This window comes from Podarcis gaigeae, assembly GCF_964106915.1.
Source record: "Podarcis gaigeae genome assembly, chromosome: 3".
NCBI classification, from domain to species: domain Eukaryota; kingdom Metazoa; phylum Chordata; class Lepidosauria; order Squamata; family Lacertidae; genus Podarcis; species Podarcis gaigeae.
Window position 1 is genome coordinate 42,209,689 of NC_139680.1, and position 19,526 is coordinate 42,229,214.

The 19,526-nt window shown below is 42.2% G+C and overlaps 1 protein-coding gene and 2 long non-coding RNA genes across 3 annotated transcripts in view; 2 read left to right on the plus strand and 1 right to left on the minus strand.

Moving 5' to 3' along the window:
- The first annotated feature begins 4,478 nt into the window (after window positions 1-4,478).
- Window positions 4,479-19,526, plus strand: part of LOC310840798 — a 59,751-nt gene continuing 44,703 nt past the window's right edge. Inside the window, exon 1 of the long non-coding RNA XR_014562148.1 lies at window positions 4,479-4,697. This is a non-coding gene — a long non-coding RNA (uncharacterized lncRNA). The remainder of the gene's footprint in view (window positions 4,698-19,526) is intronic.
- Window positions 5,982-14,663, minus strand: GJB7 (gap junction protein beta 7). The gene is made up of 2 exons (XM_083730820.1): window positions 14,512-14,663; window positions 5,982-7,655 (listed from the first exon to the last, which is right to left on the minus strand). Exon 2 carries the CDS (start codon window positions 7,625-7,627, stop codon window positions 6,833-6,835), a length of 795 nt encoding a protein of 264 aa, XP_083586946.1. The 5' UTR covers window positions 7,628-7,655; window positions 14,512-14,663; the 3' UTR covers window positions 5,982-6,832.
- Window positions 6,895-19,401, plus strand: LOC310840782. The gene is made up of 4 exons (XR_014562128.1): window positions 6,895-7,031; window positions 7,500-7,574; window positions 17,205-17,333; window positions 19,184-19,401. It is a non-coding gene; the product is annotated as an uncharacterized lncRNA (long non-coding RNA).

The following is a 19,526-nucleotide window of genomic DNA, read 5'->3' on the forward strand; positions in this document are numbered from 1 at the left end:
AAAGGTCCTTTTTGTTTTTGAAATTTAGATTTATTTATAGGGTAGCATCTACAACACAGCTTTGGAAAAAATCTTTTTTAATGAATGCATTTTTACACTACTTGTTTTGATATTACCACCTTGGTATCTCTTTTGTAAAATATATACTATAACAGCATTAGAAACACAATATTTGCTTTTTCAATGGAAGATGAGAGTTTGTGCTCTTCCGAATATAATTACACAGCTTTCATAATAGATGACAGCCTCTCTTCTCATTCACAGTTACAGTAGAAAATGTAAGTTTCCTTCTGCCTTTTTTAGAATTAAGTTTCCTTGTCATTTGAAGTTTACATTACATGCACGCAAATATACTAATAGCACATCAGGTTGATGCAGGGTAGTATTAAGGCAGAGAGACCACTGTCTCATCCACCATATTGAACTTCACTCAAGATGGCCCTGCTACTGAGGCATCAAACAAATGACTTCAGGCTCTGTCCTAGTATCTCAAAAACTTCTTTCCCAGCAGCACATCAAGGGAGCAGTAGGTGAGAAAGAGGAATTAAATGATGAGCTGGTCCAGCATAGACTTACTCCTTCACTTGACACCAGTTTGAGACAGATTATTAGCAACCCAGTATTTGCATCATGGTAGCAGTAAAGATTTGTATTTGAGCTCAAAATACTTGTTCCTACTTAAATGTTTTATGTCACCAAGGTCAAAATAGAAGTGTGATACTGCCATAATAAAGAGTACATGTACACACAAGCCAGAAAAAATAAGCACAACTTCCTTTTCATATATAAATATGTAGCTGATGCAGCTGGAAAAGGATTGAATTGTGTTGGGTCAAATGGATTCTCTTACTGATTGTTAGACTTCAGTGAAGCCTATAGTAGATAAAACTGACTAATTTATCTTCTGCAGGTTATCACTATTGCGTATTTCACTTGATAAGTTGAATTTGAATGTTAAGTATGGATAACATACCTGTTTCTAATTTTAAAATGTCTGTTAAAGGAACAAATATGCAACAGTAACCACTTTCTCTCCCCCCACCCCCCCTGGTTGTGCCCGGACTCTTCAAGAAGCATTGTTTGGTCACCATACTTCTCTCACTCTTGCTTCATGAAAATACTTGAGGGTTTAAAAGGAGGAAGAGGCAAACATGAAAGGAGAGGCCCTTCTTTTTTCTTCTTTTGTCCCTCCACAACAGAGTTTGTTAATATGCCCCTCCAGATACTGTTGGTACTCCCAACATTTATGAAACCTAGCCAGCTCCAGTGATTAGAGGTAATGGAATTTGTAGGTGAACAACATCTGAAGGGTTTAAAGTTCCTCATTCCCAACAAGCTCACATAATGTTGTCTCAGCCTTTTTTATGCTGTGTGATCTAGAAACGGGTAAGAACATGAGAGCTTCCTGGATCAGGTCAGTAGCCCGTCTAGTCCATCTTATTATCTCAGTGGCCAATTAGATGCCCATAGGAAGCATACAAGGTAGACCTGAGCACACAATAGCACTCCCCTGCAGTTTCCAGCAACTGGTATTCAGAAGCATTCTGCTTCTGATTATGGAGATGGAGCATAGCCTTCATGGCTAGTAGCCATTGATAGCCTTATTTCCCACGATTTTGTCTAGACCTTTTTCAAAACCATGCAAATTGGTGGCCGTCACTTCCTCCTATGGGAGTGAATTCCATAACTTAACTATGAAGAAGTACTTTGTTCTGAATTCTCCCAACCTTCAGCTTTGTTGGATGTCCACCCTATTCCTGTGGGAAGCCCAAAGAAAGGACAAAGCTTTATGAGACGGGGAGAAAAACTCCTCTGCCCACTTTCTCCATGTCATGCATAATTCCATGCATTTCTATCATTTCTCCTCTTACATGGCCTTTCTCTTAACTGAAAAGTCTGAAGTAATGCAACCTTTCCTTATCCGCTTGATAATTTTGGATGCCCTTTTCTGAACCTTTTCTAATTATAATATCACCCTCAGAAGGTTATGGACTCCTTCTTTGGAGGTTTCTAAGCAGAGGTTGGATGGCCATCTGACATGGATGCTTTAGTTGAGATTCCTGCATTGCAGGGGTTTGGACTAGATGACCTTTGGGTCCCTTCCAACTCTACAATTCTGTGATTCTATCTTGTTTTCAGGAGACCAGAGCTGTATGCAGTATTCCAAATGTAGTCATACCACAGATTTGTATAATGTAACGGTATTGGTAATTTTAGTCTTATTTTCTTTCCTAATGATCTGCAGCATGGGATTTTTTTCTACAACTGCACATTGGATTGCCGCATTCTGGCTACCTGCTATGACCCAGTCACTGCCAGTTCAAACCCCATAAATGTATATGTGCAATTAAGATACTTTGCTCCGTTTGTCACCTTACACTTCTTTACGTTGAATGACCTTGGGCATTTTACCATCCATTCCATTTGGAGAGGTCCTTTTGGAGCTCTTCACAGCCCCTTTTTGTTTTAATGACCATGAATGATTTTGTATCTGGCAGATCTGGCCACCTCACTGCTCACCCCCAACCCAGACCAAGCGCAGGTGTGTTTAGACAATGGGACACAAAATTGCACCTGTGGGCAACTTACGAATGGCAGTTTGCCTGACAACCCTTTCTCCCCGCCCCCTCTCATCACAGTTCTTTTGTAGAACCCAACAAATTGTCCAGAATAGGGTATGAATGCCCCTCCCCATCCTTCTGCAAATAGGAATCCCTATTGGTTACCCTCTGAGCCCTGCTCTCACTATCACTGGCCAAGCATCCACCCTTAATAACAATCATTCTATCATAGTTGATGTATCTTCATTCAGGAGCTCCCCCCAGTTTTTGGAAAGCAATCTATTTAGGGGGGCTGTTATCTGTTCATTAGGCAGTTAGAAAGAAGTTAGCCCTCAGAAGAGTTGGGAAAATTGATACGTAAGTCAGAGGCCTTGCTTGTTAGGAAATTGTATGGGTGCAGACCCCAAAACCCACTTTTGCCCTCAGCTATTGGACATATCATGTTGATGTCTGTGGTCCCTTCCAAAACATCATGTAGGAAAAGGCCCACAGACATGGCAAATAAGATACGCTTGAATACAATTAGAGTGGTGAAAATGCAAATCTTTTTCACTTTAATAAACGGTAGTTTTTTAAAAAAAAAATACAAAACTGAAGTCAGTGTTCACATGGAAATAACTTTAATGTGTTTACTTATTTCATATTTTATTTCAGCAAAAATTGCCTTGATCTAAATTTGCTGACATCACACTGTTGCTCAGAAAAAGTGGAAGCAACTTGCCAGCTAGCATTGAATATTCTGGGGTGTGTTAAGCTTATTTCTGTAAAAATGTCATGAGAATTGTATATGTATGCTTTGTAACAACAAGGTAATTGATTTAATAGCCTTCAACAGTGACCTTTTTTGTTCTTTGACATTTTCTCATGTCAAATTCTCATGCAGTGCTTTCAGATGAGCTTTACCAGAGCCATAGCTTAGTGGTTGAGCATGCAAGAAGGTCACAGGTTTTATCCCCAAAACCTCTGGATGGAGCTGCGAATGCTCTTTGTCTGAACCCCTGGAGAACTACGGCCAGTCAGGGTGGATAATATTGAGCTAGACGAAGCAATGGTCTGGCTAGTTATAAGGCAGCGTTCTGTGTTCTTGTGCCCTTGGATAAACTACTTGTAACACCACAAATCACCAATAGCTTATTGTGTTCTAAATCTTGGTAGACGTTAGACTTAGCTGCCTTATTTTATTCCAGACACATCATTTTGGATTTCAAACTTTAGCATTTGATTCTCCTCAGTGTGTTTATGCTGCTTTTCTGCCCAGAGTGGCTTACAAAAATGAAATCCAAACACAGGCAATTAAAATCCAAGAAAACAAAAACAAATGGCAGCAAAATTAACGAGAACAAGTTTTCAAATTCTAACGGGTGAAGTGGGAATTGATCACAAAGAGCCCATCAAAGAAAGAAGATCTTTTAACAGTCAAGATTAATATTGTGGGAGCCAGCATCATAGCTGTCAACTTTTCCCTTTTCTTGCGAGGAATCCTATTTGGAATAAGGGAATTGCCCTTTAAAAAAGGGAAACTTTAAATGCTTTTGACGCAAATCATTTTAGGTGTTCAATGATAATAAGCAGCACTTAGAAGTGAGCTCAGAAACTAACGAAACCAGTGCAGGTCAGCCAAAATTGGAATTATATCCTGCATGTTAAGGGCTATGCTCCTGCTCACTCCACTAACCAACCCGCTGCCATTCCTCCCACATTAACACAGCAGAGCTCCCCCTTCCCATCCCATGCAACTACTAAGCTTGCTTTTCACATACCCAATCCTATTTCTGAAGCCACTTTGCTCTTCTGTTTTCACCTTCACCTCCATGTCCCCCCACATTTTGTGCAAACTTTCCTTGCACACTAACCACCCCGGTGGTTAACTCCTGCATCTTCTTACTCCCAAACATTGCAACTACAGTGGTACCTCAGGTTACATATGCTTCAGGTTATGTACGCTTCAGGTTACAGACTCCGCTAAACCAGAAATAATGCTTCAGGTTAAGAACTTGGCTTCAGGATGAGAACAGAAATCGTGCTCCGGTGGCGCGGTAGCAGCAGGAGGCCCCATTAGCTAAAGTGGTGCTTCAGGTTAAGAACAGTTTCAGGTTAAGTACGGACCTCCGAAATGAATTAAGTACTTAACCCGAGGTACCACTGTACTAAGAATCCTTTTCCCTTTCTACCCAGCTATGAATCCACCATCTCTTCCTATTCTTCAGACCTTTTCATGCCCCTGCTTTCATCTTCAACCCTATTCCCATGCCTCGTCCTCTTTTTTTTTTTTTTTTTTTTTGGCAACCCCTTTTGTACCCCCGTTACATTCCCCCTTTTCCACCCTCCTTTTTCAACTCTCCTACACAGATCACTGCTATTTCCCTGTCTCCTTTAATTACAGTGGTACCTCGGGTTAAGAACTTAATTCGTTCTGCAGGTCCGTTCTTAACCTGAAACACCACTTTAGCTAATGGGGCCTCCTGCTGCCATCGTGCTACCAGAGCACAATCTCTGTTCTCATCCTGAAGCAAAGTTCTTAACCCGAGGTAATATTTCTGGGTTAGCGGAGTCTGTAACCCAGACTCCGAGGTACCACTGTACTCTCCTCTTCTACAGCCTCCTGCGTGTGCTTGTGCATGTGCTGATACAGGTTACCGTAAGAAGAGCAAATCTTAAGAGCAAACCTGTCAGCATGTTCAGTTAGAGGAGGTAAAGTTCAGCTGGTGAATGTTGTACATGTATGGGTTTTTGCTCCTTAACAGCACCAATTTTCTAAATTACTACGTGGAATCTGGAACTTCATACTGAAGACAACGGATACCAGAAGTGAAATACATTGTGTGAAAGTACTATGGGATATTTGAGAGCTCTGCTTCAGTTACCTCTGTCGCATGAGGCAGATGAGGAATAGAAGAGGGAGAAGTTTAAAACAGCAAAAACAAAAACCCACCCCTTACAGTGTTGCTCCCTTCTTGCTGTACTCAGTGGCAGAAGTTTGAGTAAAGTAGGGGTGGAGTTACACTGAGAGGTGTTCTTTTTTTAAAAAAAAGCAAACCAGTTTTAACATGGAGAAATGAGCAGGGATGGGTACAACACAAAAGTTAACGCAAAAAAGCTGACACAAATCGGCGTTTTCCAACTTCCTTCTCACTGTACTCTAATATTGTTTCAAACTGCCCCTTAAGCCTGCCTGCTCTACTCAAACCTTTGCCATTGTTTAAAATTGCCACTAAGTTTCCCTGCTTTATTCAAACCTCTGCTGTTCTTTAAAACGGTTATTTTACTCTGTGTGTGGTTTAAAACCACCATTTGCCCCTCTTTGTGTTCCTCCCATAGCTACTGCTATGGTGCAACAGTTCCTTTTTGCTCCCTTTCGCTACTCCAACTTCATGCAAATCCAAGACTGTGATGAAACACAACCAATCCTCCAATGGGGGCTGCGTGATGACAATCTTATTTATTTGCATTTATTTTTGTAGGAAAATAGAAACCTAGTTTTAGGGTGCTTCCAGACAGGTATTTAATGTAGTATTTATTACGTACTGCTTAATAATATTTTTACAAAAATGAAGTGGTTAACATGAGATATAATTAGAAATAACAATGACGTAAAAAAAATAATACAAGAACGTTCATATGAGCAATTAAGTAGAAACAGAATTAAACTCTTATCTCATAAGTAAAACAGGGCAGTACATGAGGCAAGGACATGCCAGAAGCTTCAGTTGCACATGCAATGTGTCAGTACAGGGATGGATCTGAGAATGGTAACCGGAGTCTCGCTTACACAGTTAAGGCTAGTAAGTTACTATAACCAGCCAATGGCAGGGTTACCTTAATAAGTAAGGTCAGGTCTTTGGGGCTTGAAATAAGAAAGTGGGCTTGAATCTTATGATGTCCATGTATAAGTGGAACAGTTATTAGCTCATGACCCCTCCAAAATCTGTTTCAGATAGATGGGAGACCAGAGCAGATCTAGAGGACACCTGGGGGAGAAGAGGAAAGCCGGTTACTCTACTTACACAATCTTGGATTTCACCAAATTAAATTATCTTTTTAAACTGAATTGTTGTGCGAAAACATTCAAAGTGACTATTGAATTTACTGTTCTTTTCAGCATTCTATATCATAAATATCAATATTGATACATCTTGAGGAAATGTCAGGTTTTGCATCTTAAACTTGGTGAACCTAAATAACTCCCAAGTCTGGAAAACACAGCCTGCTGATTAAAATCCCAAGCTGTCCTAAACTCATTAAAATGCATTTTAATTAACATTGTGTGCCTGTTATTCTTGCTGTTGGCTGGTGGGCAAGATTCTTCCATCTCCTTGGATACCGAAGATAGTGACTTCATCATTGCCCTGAAATAAGGTGGTTCCATTGTGATTCACAGAACTCGACTTTTTGTCTTCACGTTTGGATTCTTGAACTCTCTCGATGTAGCCTCTGAAACAACATTTGATGGAGTACTTGAAAACCAAATAGGTGAGTTCGATTACATTTAAAATGATGCACAAGGAGGACGTCACCACCACAATGTACAAGAAGACTTTTTTCTCTGTGGGCTTGGAGATGTAACAATCGACGGTGTTGGGACATGGACTCATGTCACATTTCACAAGGCGGGGCACGTTGAATCCACCGTACAGCTTGTAAAACAAAAAGAGGAAGCCGAGTTCAAATCCTGTTTTGGAAAGGAGACTAATGAGATAGGTGCATAGCAACCCTCCATCCATGCTTCCTGGGTCCTTATACAACTTCTTTCTGTGTCTCTTTTCCCTGCTTTCTCGATAGGCAACATGGAGAACGACAAGAAGGGATGGGGTGGAGACCATGATCAATTGTAAGGCCCATAGCCTCACCTGGGAAACTGGGAAAAAGTAGTCAAAGCAGACATTTTCACAGCCAGGCTGCCTAATGTTACACTCAAACTCCTTCTGTTCATCCTTCCAGACTTGTTCTGCAGCCACAACGTAGACGAGGAGGCGGAAGATAAACACAATAGCCAACCAGATTCTGCCGATTCCAGTTGAGTATTTGTTCACCCCGCTTAGGACATCACGGAGGAATGACCAGCTCATTGCTTCCACTTCAGAAAGGGGAAAGGAACTGTAACAAAACAAATACACAAAATGAGAATGCCCTCACTTTATTTACACAACACCCAGGACATCCAAACTGAATTACATTACTTGTCAGATTGTAAAAGTGATGATCAATCCAATTATACAATAACTCACGATTATAATTGGGTGTTCAGGGGGACCAAGTGCTGGATTTGAGTTTAAATTCTATCTGTAAACTGGAAATAACAAAACTTTCCTTAATTCCTCTCATTAGCTCCTCCCATTGGAATGTAGATGCCAAGGGTGTTCTTAGGTGCTGGGAACAGTTCATTATCACCCCATACATGAAAATATATATAACATACATGTAATATATATAACAGAGACACGGGTGGCACTGTGGGTTAAACCACAGAGCCTAGGACTTGCCAATCAGAAGGTCGGCGGTTCGAATCCCAGCGACGGGGTGAGCTCCCGTTGCTCCGTCCCTGCTCCTGCCAACCTAGCAGTTCAAAAGCACGTCAAAGTGCAAGTAGATAAATAGGTACCGCTCTGGCAGGAAGGTAAATGGCGTTTCCGTGCGCAGCTCTGGTTCGCCAGAAGCGGCTTAGTCATGCTGGCCACATGACCCAGAAGCTGTACCTCAGCTCCCTCAGCCAATAAAGCGAGATGAGTGCCACAACCCCAGAGTCGGTCATGACTGGACCTAATGGTCAGGGGTCCCTTTACCTTTACTAATATATGTAACATATATATAATGTAATCCTACCAGTTATCACAATGCAGAAACAGTGTGGGGAGCTTTTCCACCATTGCTCTGTCCCAGGTGTGTGGAACCTTTGGCCCTTCAGCCATGGTCAGACTCCATTATCTCATCCCTACCCATGGTCATGTAGTATGGGCCTGAAGGGATTTGGAGGGGCACAGGTTCCCCAATCCCTGCTCTGCCTCTTGCCAGCCTTGGAATGCCTGAAGCTACAACTGAAGATGGGAAGTACCGGTAACCATGTCCCAAGGGCCTCCCATGTGATCTGCCTTAAACATGGCTTGGGTGAGGTGGGATGGAGCCACACGGAAGCAACAGCACCAACACTCGGGTAACGTATGAGGCAGTTCTTTTTGTCATGCATGATTTTAATGAATAAAACCAAGTTCAGATTTGGGGGTTGTAGCCAATGCTAGTAGTACCAATGACTTCAGTATCCACTCCTCCCCAGTGCCACCCCCAAAACTGCTCCATATGGTACCCCAACCCTCAAGAGCTGGCTTTGGAGGGTGCATGGAGTGCTGGAGGAGACAGAAGAGGAATCTGAAACTCTGTGGCATGCATGAAAGTGCATGGCGCCATCAGAGCTGTAGCACTGGATAAAGCCCTCTTATTATTTTCTCATGTCCATGATTTTTTTGGTCATTCTAGATTTGACTAGTATGGTTACCTAGTTTCCAAACCAGTAGTCTTACTAAACTCCCCATTCCCAGTATTTGCTTAGGCCAAACACACAGTGTAACTGTTGGACTTGTCAAAGGCTTCAGGGGTGTAGAGGGCAGCTCCAGGTCTGAGGGGCCCTACAAGTCCTTTTGGGGATAATTATTATAATTATGAAAAGACTGATAGGGATAGTTAAGGTATTAACATATTGTACTTGTAGGCCTCCTTGTACTTCAGTTTACATAATATTCTATACTATTGTGTTCACGCTTGGAGATATTTTTGATGAAACGGTATATAAATCTGACTAAGTAAATGAAATAGGAATTTGATAGCATCATTAAGTGTCTACAAAATTGCTTGATGATTACCTATTATTTACTATTGATTAATCTACTTCTGCCATCTGCTTTCATATCATTTCCCATGTTTTCTCATAGCAAGAACTCCTTTCCATTACCAGACTTCCCAAAATATGAGCGAGTGAAATGCCTCACAGGTTCTAGCCTACAGCATTAGCATGAGGGAACAAATGATCCTCTGGGTCTCTTCCGACTCTACAATTCTATGATTCTCCCATCCTTGCTGTATAGTCTGCAGAGTAGACCAACTTTCAGTTCCACAGTTTTGCTGAGAGGTGGCACTGTTCTCTCACTTTATCATTAGTCTGTGTTACTTTCTCTTGCTGTATCACAATAAAAGGCCCCAGAGCAGCATCTATTCTACAGTAACACCTGTCAAGTCATGTACTGTGGAGTCGAGGCCTTGATTCAGAACAGATTGCTGCAAATAATCAAGGGGAAAACAGATACAAGGAGAGAGCGCATCATGGCAGCATGCTTAAGCCCATCACACACAGAGGCCCTTTGTATCAGTGGAGTGGAAACTTTCTAAATCTTATTTATAATCAATTAAACGTAAAACACAGATGGAGCCTGGATATATAGCCAGCCAGGCAGATCCAAATAACTTAATTAAGTCAAGGAACCATTTCTCTTCTAGTTACTCCTTAAGTTGACCTTTAATTATCTCTTGTCATGCCTGCCTGGATAGCTCAGTGGTGCTGATAACGCCAAAGTTACAGGGTTGATCCCTGGGTGGGACAGCTGCCTATTCCTGCCTTGCAGGGGGTTGGAGTGGATGACTCTCCGGGTCCCTTCAAACTCTACAATTCTATGATTTTACACACCCTCTAAGCTGTGGATACTTAAAAAAAGAAAAGGAGGATTCTATGAAAGCGACTGGCCAAGATTCTGACAACGATTCACAGAACATCACATGCACTCCATTGTTTTAACCCTGCCTCCTGACTTCTGCCAACTTTAGCTCCCCAGGGTTGTGAAAGCTACTCATAAGGACTGAGGAAGGACCTTTAGATAAGGATACTGGAGGAGATACTAATCCCAATGCACATGCACAGTGAAATTGCTAGGTGTGCCTTCCGCTAAGAGAAATGAGGAGGCTGCTGGTGGAAGGCAATAGGGTTGGAGTGGCTAACCTGTGGTCCTGCGGGTGTTGTTGACCTGCAAGTCCCATCAGACCCAGTCAGCATGGGCAAAGGTCATGGATGAAGGATGTTCAGCAACATCTGGAGGGCCAAAGATTAGCCTCCCATATGGAATACATCCATGAATACAAGTCCCCGCCCCCCATTTTTTTAAGAAATCACGTGATGGGGGGGAATTCAATGAAGAAGAGGAGCAGGTCAATGCAGAACTTATTTCAATCAGCTGCAAGGTTTGCACCTTTTTAATAAACTACCAGCTTGTATCCAAAGTAGCCTGTTCATGGAAGGCAATATAGGCTGTGTACACGTGACATTTGATTCTAGATTCTATAGCGATTGAGTAGTTGTTTATTCTACACAGTCCACACACAATCTAGATATATTGCATGTTTTTTTGCTCCTGAAAGGTGGGTTCATAGAATCGTAGAACTGGAAGAGACCATGAGGGCCATCAAGTCCAACCCCCTGCAATGCAGGAATCTTTTGTGCCCAATGTGGGGCTGGAACCCACAAGCCTACGATTAAGAGTTACATGCTCTACCAACTGCACTATCCTTTCCCAAAAGTTCATTGCAGATTGATTCTGCATTACCCCATAGTGCGCCCATTTGAAAATGGATGCAGGCAGTCCCTGCAATTGGTGTGTGTGTGTGTGTATCCACACCCATCCAATGTTGTGGTGGGTATGCTGAGATTACAGTCATCATGTGCAGTGGCGTAGCATGGGGGGTGCAGAGGGGGCCGGCCGCACCGGGCGCAACATCTGGGGGTTAGGGTTAGGTGGCGCAAATCCACAGGTTAGGGGGCACAATTTACTTCCCTTGCCCCGGGTGCTGACAACCCACGCTACGCCACTGATCATGTGCCTTCTTTATGCATCCGGGGCATGTGCAGAGTGGGAAAGGCATGGATAACCTAATCAAGGGGAGGGTTTTTAAATGTGTATCAGGTAACCACAACCACACTTGTGGTTCTAGTAGCAGGATCTAGTAGCCTGTTGAGGAGGAGCGTGAACAATTGCAGATTGAGGAAAAAATCATTTTTAAAATGCAACGCTACAAACAGGTTAGCGTGTGCACAGCTGTAGACTGCATCACTTCCATGCATACATTTCTGTAGGAGATCATTTCTTTATCATTGGTTTATTTATTACATTTTTATTATCATGACCTTCCTCCAGAACACATTGGCTACCCTAACCTGGTTTGGCCAGCCAGTCAAAGCCATTCCCAGGGTGTGACCGCTGTCGCATGCTGACAGCTTCTAGGAGCCACAGGTGAGAGCCGAGTGCAAAGTGGGGGTCAAAGGTGGACAAATGACCCCAAAAGAGCATGACATGTCCCCCATCAGAGGTACTACCCCTCCCCTAGCACCCCATACCCCCTTCAGAAGCATACAGTGGCATGAGAACATTGCCATCTTGGCTAGTAGCCATTGACTCCTTAGATCTATGGAACTGTGAATCAAAAACAGCACTGTCCACCAAAATGGGAAAACACTGACAGGTAACATGGAGTTAAACATTAAATATTCCACAGCAGCTGCCGCTCCCATCATAGGAAGAAATGTAAGTAGACATGTCATTTGATGGAGGCTCTGGAGACTGCTTTCCTCTTTACAGGTGATCATGTTTGCCACAGGTACTGTTGCAACACACAACGCAGAGAACACTGGTCACATTCCAGGGGCATGTATCAGACTGGGGCACCCAGTGGGTCTTTTCCTTTCTCAGCACAGCAACATTGCAAGCAAGGGAGTGGCTGCTGCATCTGTGCTTGTCTAGCCTGGCGGTGAAAAGGTGAAGCATGTGTGCCACAGGGATATACAATACCCTCATTAGGGTTAAGGACATAACAGACCAATCCTGTGAGTTGTTGTATGAGCAAAGCAGCTTGTAAGATCAGGTGTTATGACAGAATTCTGCAGATTAGCCTTCCCTTTCTCCTAAAAATTTAAAAACTACTGCCATGTAACATGGAGAGACATCCAGGAAAAATCAACCCTTTTCTGCCTCCGCCTCTTTGCACTTTCCCCCCAACGTGTCCCCTCTGTATGTGATGCCTATATACACCCCACACACCTAAAGCACATTGAAAGGGCATAGCTTCCCCCAAAGAATTCTGGGAAATGTAGTTTAAGGGTGCTTGGAATTGTAGTTATTTGAGGGGTGAACTACAGTTCTCGGGATTCCTTGGGGGGAAGTGATGCGCTTTAAATGTATACACGAGAGAGAACTGAAACATTGAACGCTTTCATATATGTTATTACCTTAACATCAATCTTTTCATAATTATCAGTTGTGAAATTCCATCCTGCTAGTACTTAATGCTAATACTTAGGAGAAGCCACAAGAACCACTTAATAAGCTAGATTCAGTTAGGTAGCCGTGTTGGTCTGACATAGTCAAAAAAATATTTTTTAAAAAAATTAAAAATTGTCCAGGAGCACCTTATAGACCAACTAAGTTTGTTCTGAAAGAAGTGTGCATGCACACTAAAGCTTATACCAGAACAAACTTAGTTGGTCTATTAGGTGCTACTGGAAAATTTATTTTATTTTATTTTTATTTCCACTTAAAAAGCTGTTCAGTGCAATGTCTTGTTAGGAACTAATTGTCTTTATATTTTATAATGGCCTTTAATGATCATGTACATTGTGAAGTCCCATATGCTTTAAGGCAGGCATGTCCAAAGTCCATTTCGGGGGTCTAATCCGGCCCACCAGTTGGTTTAATCTGGCCCCTGTGGCAGTTTATATCCTGGGGTAAAATCCTAAATTTTCCACCTACAAAATCGGCCCTCACGCATGTTTACTTCATCAAATCTGGCCCTCTTTGAAAAAAGTTTGGGCACCCCTACTTAAGGAAACAATCCCCTTGGGTAGTTCAGTAGGTTCATCATTAAGAGAACTCCAGCAGATGCAAGTTCTCCTACCACAATGCAGGAACAGCTTATCTTTCTACCATATTCCCTCCTAAATCATTTCCAAAGGCACAAAAGCTCTACCCCACATTGCAAGGGCCTCCATCCTTCCCATACCTTGGGGGAGGGGCATTTCACACCAGCCTTCAACAGGGGATTCACATCAGACTCTTCATCATAGACATCCTTTGCCAACCAGAGGATTTGGTGCCACAACTTCCAGTGCTGGTCAGACACCAGGTTGGTGAAGGCTAATTCTCACCTATTCCTTCCTAGATCTGCCCTCCTATTGCCTTAGTTTTACGTTTGCATCATTTCTCTTTCGCTTCCTTCTCATTCTCCTTGTTAAAAAAAGCTGACACGGTGACCTAAGGCAGGGTGTGACCCACCCTAGGTAAGGTTGGTGGTGATGCACTTGTAATTCTAAGTGACATGGCCCCTATTAAATTTGCTCCTGCAATACAGGATTAGCCTTTTTAATTCTCACTTTGTCTCTTTATCCTTAAAAAAATGTTTTTATTGAAAGATTTTCATGGATGACAAAGTAGATTTCCTTCACATTCTTGGCTACAACTACTAATTTAATCCTATTTCTCATCATATTTTCTGGTTAGTTATATTGGAAATATTTTTTTTCTTTTGGTGAGAGTTAATAGAGTGTAAAGAGAGTCCCCAGAGTAATTGATAATCAAGTGGTCATCTTTACAAACGCTAACACTTTTAAAACAACCAGCACAGTAAAAAATGGAGAAGGTTTCGGGATCCAAGCTTTAAGTCCCTCGCAACTGACCATTACAGAGCAACAGTTCTTCTTGCTACTTATGATGGCAAAACATCCACCCACTTCCACAGCCAGCTTTCCCCCCCCCCCCACTCCTATTCCATGAGCATTTGTACATTTCTGAGCAAAACACTTTTGCTTGGCTGTATTCTGTTGCTGCTGATGCTGCACTTAAGATTTTAAAAAGCTGTTATACTTCCATCCTGTTTAAAAAGAACACACATATACGCACACTTTATCATAAGTGGAAAACAGACTTACCTTGTAGAGCAGCAGATGGCTGTCCAAAAAAAGCACGCAGCAGGTTTCTGGTACCATTAAAAATTAATCATTTGCTTTCCCAGAAACGGAGTTTTACAGCGTCAAGCGTTGAAAATGGAGTATGATGGTTTCCTAGGCAGTGTAACCTAAACAGGTGTAACCTGATCATTTGTTCAGGCATACTATTCAAATGAGGGTGTCTAGAGGAGTATCAGGGTAAATAGAAACTAAGAACAAATGCTTTAAGCCATATATTGCCGCTGTGCTGTATGTACACACACACATATATACACAGTACATTCAGATTCCCAAGACTGATGTATAATTTGGAAATTCTTATCAGACAGCATGGTATAGTGGGTTGTGTATTAGGCCTGGGGCAGGGCAATAGCTCAGGGGTAGAGCATCTCTTTGCATGCACAAGGTACAAGGTTCAACCCTGGCATCTTTAGGTAGGGCTTGGAGTGTAAGCTGCCTGAAATCCTGGAGAACCACGGCGAGTCAGCATGGCCAGTGCTGAGCTAGTGGCCTGACTTGGTAGAAAGGCAGTCTCCAATGTCCCTGTGTCAGCAATGAAGCTCACTTGGTGACTTTGGGCTCGGCAGACATTCCTAGCCATTAAGACACTGTGACACAGGAGAAAACTGCTCTGAGTCCATCGGAGGAATGGTGGGATCCCAATACTACTAAGATACACCCCAACCTCTGTTGTTGCTGCCATCTGTGTGTCAAGAGAGATAGAATGGAGTGTGCCTCCAAAGTCAAACCGTTAGCAACACCAAAGTGATCTCTCTGGTGTGCAAGCCTGGGCAGTGTGTGTGGAGGTCCTGGGATGCCAGATAACAATGCGGTCCAAAGGGAAGCAGAGCAAATGTTTGGCACCAGTTTGGCTGCAGGAGTTGCCCGAAGGAGGCACACAGGGCGCCATCCAATTGTCTTAGGGACTGCACTCTGGTTCTGTGTAGGTTTTACTCCTTAGCTTTATCTTCTCCTGCAGATTCCCCACAAGGCAGCAGAGGTTTAGGATCTGAATTTTTCTTTTCTGTGCTTAAGTTATTGTCATGCCGATCACTGTGGGCTTTCCACACCACCCACCCACCCAAAAAATGTTTGAAAAGTCTGCTTAATCCCCCTCTCTTTCTAAACCCAAAGCTGTCTAGTGATTGTGATTCACTACCCTAAAATTAGGGGGCGCGGGTGGCACTGTGGGTAAAACCTCAGTGCCTAGGGCTTGCTGATCGCATGGTTGGCGGTTCAAATCCCCGCGGTGGGGTGAGCTCCCGTCGTCCGGTCCCAGCTCCTGCCCACCTAGCAGTTCGAAAGCACTCTTAAGTGCAAGTAGATAAATAGGTACCGCTTTCTAGCGGGAAGGTAAATGGCGTTTCCGTGTGCTGCGCTGGTGCCGGCTCGCCAGAGCAGCTTCGTCACGCTGGCCACGTGACCTGAAAGTGTCTCCGGACAGCGCTGGCCCCCAGCCTCTTAAGTGAGATGGGCGCACAACCCTAGAGTCAGACACGACTGGCCCGTACAGGCAGGGGTACCTTTACCTTTACCCTAAAATTACAACAATCACCTTGCTTCAATTTTGTTTCTTGAAATTTGCATCTACGGAAAGCGATTTATAAATGGCAGCAACGCAGCCGGCTTCAACTGAAGCTTTCTTTTAATGGGAGCTTATTTTCTTCTGAAGTTGACATGTGATTCCAACGATTCCAACGCAGACACCCTCTAGTTCTAATACAATACCTTTCAAAATTGGTGGACCTTGCTTGTGGGAGGGAAACCCATAGATTATGTGCTGTATGCAGGACTGTAGCTAGGGGGTGGTGAGGCGGGCCCCTGCCAGGGGCGCAGGCAAGGGGACGCGCAAAATTGGCTAAAAATATGTCCATAAATACATCTATAAATAAAAATATTGCATCATAAGAAAAGGTTTTAAATAGAGGGTGAAGTGAATGGGTAGAGGGGGGTGCTGGAGGAGAGTTGGAAAGAACAGTTGATTCGTCCGTTGCTAGGGGACACAATCTGGACGGTTCAGACAAGGGCGCAAGATCACCTAGCTACGGCTCTGGCTGTATGAAGAAGTGTTTTATCTGTCAGTCCTGAATCTTCCAATATCTGGTTTAACTGGATGTTCCCAAGTTCTAATATAATGAGCTCTATCCAGTTTCTCTGCACTCAGCGAGATCTGACTCTGTCTACACATTACTACTTACAGCACAGTTAGGAGGTTTATTTTCACAAATCAGATCAAAACTGGTTTTGGGGAAATTGCACCAAAAAGCAGTATTTCATCAGAAATGGCCAGATAGATACAGGATGCTGATTGTGGCTAATGTCATTCCAAACCAGTGGAAGTGCACTGAGTGCAGAATAAACAAGAATGTGTATACAACCCAATGGAGTTTCTGATGTCTCAAAGCATCACAAGCGTATCATCTACCAAGGGACAAATTCTGTTATGTAGGAATGGCTGCCTGGATTCTTGCTTCAATTTTTAAAACCTCTCTAATTTAATTTCCTATGTTTGGTAGAAATCAGACTCTGCTCTAGGAAAGGTTTTTGGCTATGGGATGCAGCCATTACTTTACAGCATTGTTGAGTATGACTAGACCATATTACAATGAAGGGAACAAAACACTATTTGCCTACCGTGTTCTCTTCATCTGAGATGATTCATTCTGTATTTTAAGGTGAACAATTCCTTTAATCTTTGCTGACAAAGGGCAAGGTCAAGCAATCTAATCCACCTGCTTCTTACAACAGATGATAAGATGAAACAGCAGGGCTTTACTTCTGATACGATCTTTCATTTTAAAAATGTAAGTATTCACTACAATTGCTTTTTAACATTACCTTTTTGAACTCTCACACATATGCAAAGCTTAGTTCTTTTATATATCAGAATTCTTGTTAATGGAAAGATACAATAGGATAGTAGCCAGTCTTTTGATAAAGACTAGATACAATGGTTTTTTAATGGTGCTGGGAACTGTAGCTCTGTGAGGAATAAACTACAGTTCTCAGGATTCTTTGGGGTAAGCAATGTGCTTTGAATGAGTGAAGGCATAGTTGCATCTAGCAAAAGGCTCTTGATTGTTTTTTACATTTATAGTTTATTTTAAAGACTTTTTTTTTACATTTATACTCATTTTTAAGTTAAGAGCGAAAATGGTCATTTGCTGGTGTGGTTTGAATCCAAGTCACATCTGCAAATGAACTTCAAAGGGGTCTGCCAATCAGCTGATTGACTGTTACAGTGCGCCCCTGCCCACCTTTAAAAGTTCTTTTTTTATGAATATTTTATTAAGATTTTTGAATAAAAATGCAAAGATAAAGAAACAGAATAACATATATCATAACATACTTTCTTAACATCTTTGGACTCCCTCACACCTCCCGCTCCCATTTGCATCGTTGTCAATTCTTGCCCGCAATTTATCATCTTGTTTACACTCTTGTGTCAGGTTCATTTAAATATAATCTGTTAGTTCTCCAATAGGTTTATAATTTTTCCTCAAACTTACTTATCATCTTAATTCCATCTAGTTTAGTGGTGCACAATTATTTATGATCTAGCATCCTTTCTTAACATTCAACCAAATTACAATGTTTTTTTAAATAAGTCTTGAATTTCTTCCAATCTTCTTCGACCCTCTCCTCTCACAGGTCTCGGATTCTGCCAGTCATCTCAGCTAGTTCCATATAGTCCATCAGTTGCATCTGCCACTCTTCCAGCGTGGGTAGATCTTGAGTTTTCCAATTCTTAGCGATGAGTATCCTTGCTGTATCCTATGGGAAGGGAAAGGGATCATGTCTTTCGGATGGATCCAGCCACACCAGAGGTAGACAGAGCTAGATAGATCACTGGTCTGCCCTGAAATAAGGCAGCTTCCTACATTCCTTTGTTTTAAATAAAAAGTATCTACAATAACAGAAAGAGTGGGAGGGGAAGCAGATGTTAAATATGTCTGTTTTATAACACTGTAAATATGAATATAAACCTCAAATTATAATACAAAGTGATTTTTTAAATAAAATTGGGTGTGACCCAGTTTAAAATTCAGTATTTCTAAGCCCCACTGATTTCAACATAAAAGAGAAAACCAAATGCCTAGCTCTTTCATTTAAATCCGTCAGCCGCAATTGTCCTTAATTTTTATTGTCTGTAATTGGAGGAAAGTTTTGAACCGTGTTTTGATTTTACTCCAGATAATCACAACGGCAACACACACAAGGGTCTTGTGAAAGCAAGCTTCTAATCTCAATTGCACATTATATGATGCCACACAGCAGTACACAATCTTGTCTGTTGACTTTTCATTAGCTCAATATCTGTGATCATCATTGTGAATATGAGAGGGACAACTTGCATGCTCCTCCTGATACTGCTGGAGTACAAATTTCCTAATCCCTGACCACTGGCCATGGTTGTAGTCCAACAATATCTGGAGGGACACACAAGTTCTCTATGGCTGCTATAGGAGGTCTTCAGCATCTCTGCATATGCACACTGGGCCCCACATAAAAAACTTCTCTTCCCAGTTTCATCTCTACGGGGGTATAGTCCCCCTGCTGTATTAGTAGGCAACATTTTTAACAGGAGCTTTCCTAGTTATATTGAAAATAATGGAATCCAGCTAATATTATTTCTTTGTTTACTTCTCTGCAGATTCATCATAAAAGCTGTTGCCACAATAGCTACCAGTACAGCAGTTGAAGTGCGAGTTAAATATTGACAGAAAACACAGATGGCCCATTCAGTTCTCTAGTACCAAAGTAGATTCTCCGCATTTCCTACTTTCTAATATTTGCAAACTAGTGATGCACGTGAATTGCATTCATAGTGGCTGGCGAATTCTCTTCCTTTAAAGTTCTCTTTCTTTTAATCCAGCAGTTGTGTAAAAGAGGAAGGAAAAGGGGAAGAAGAAAAAACACCCCGGCAGGTGTCGCTTCTTCTTACACCTGTTAAAGGCGCAGGAGGCCCGCTCTGGCGTTTGAACCCAAAGGCATTT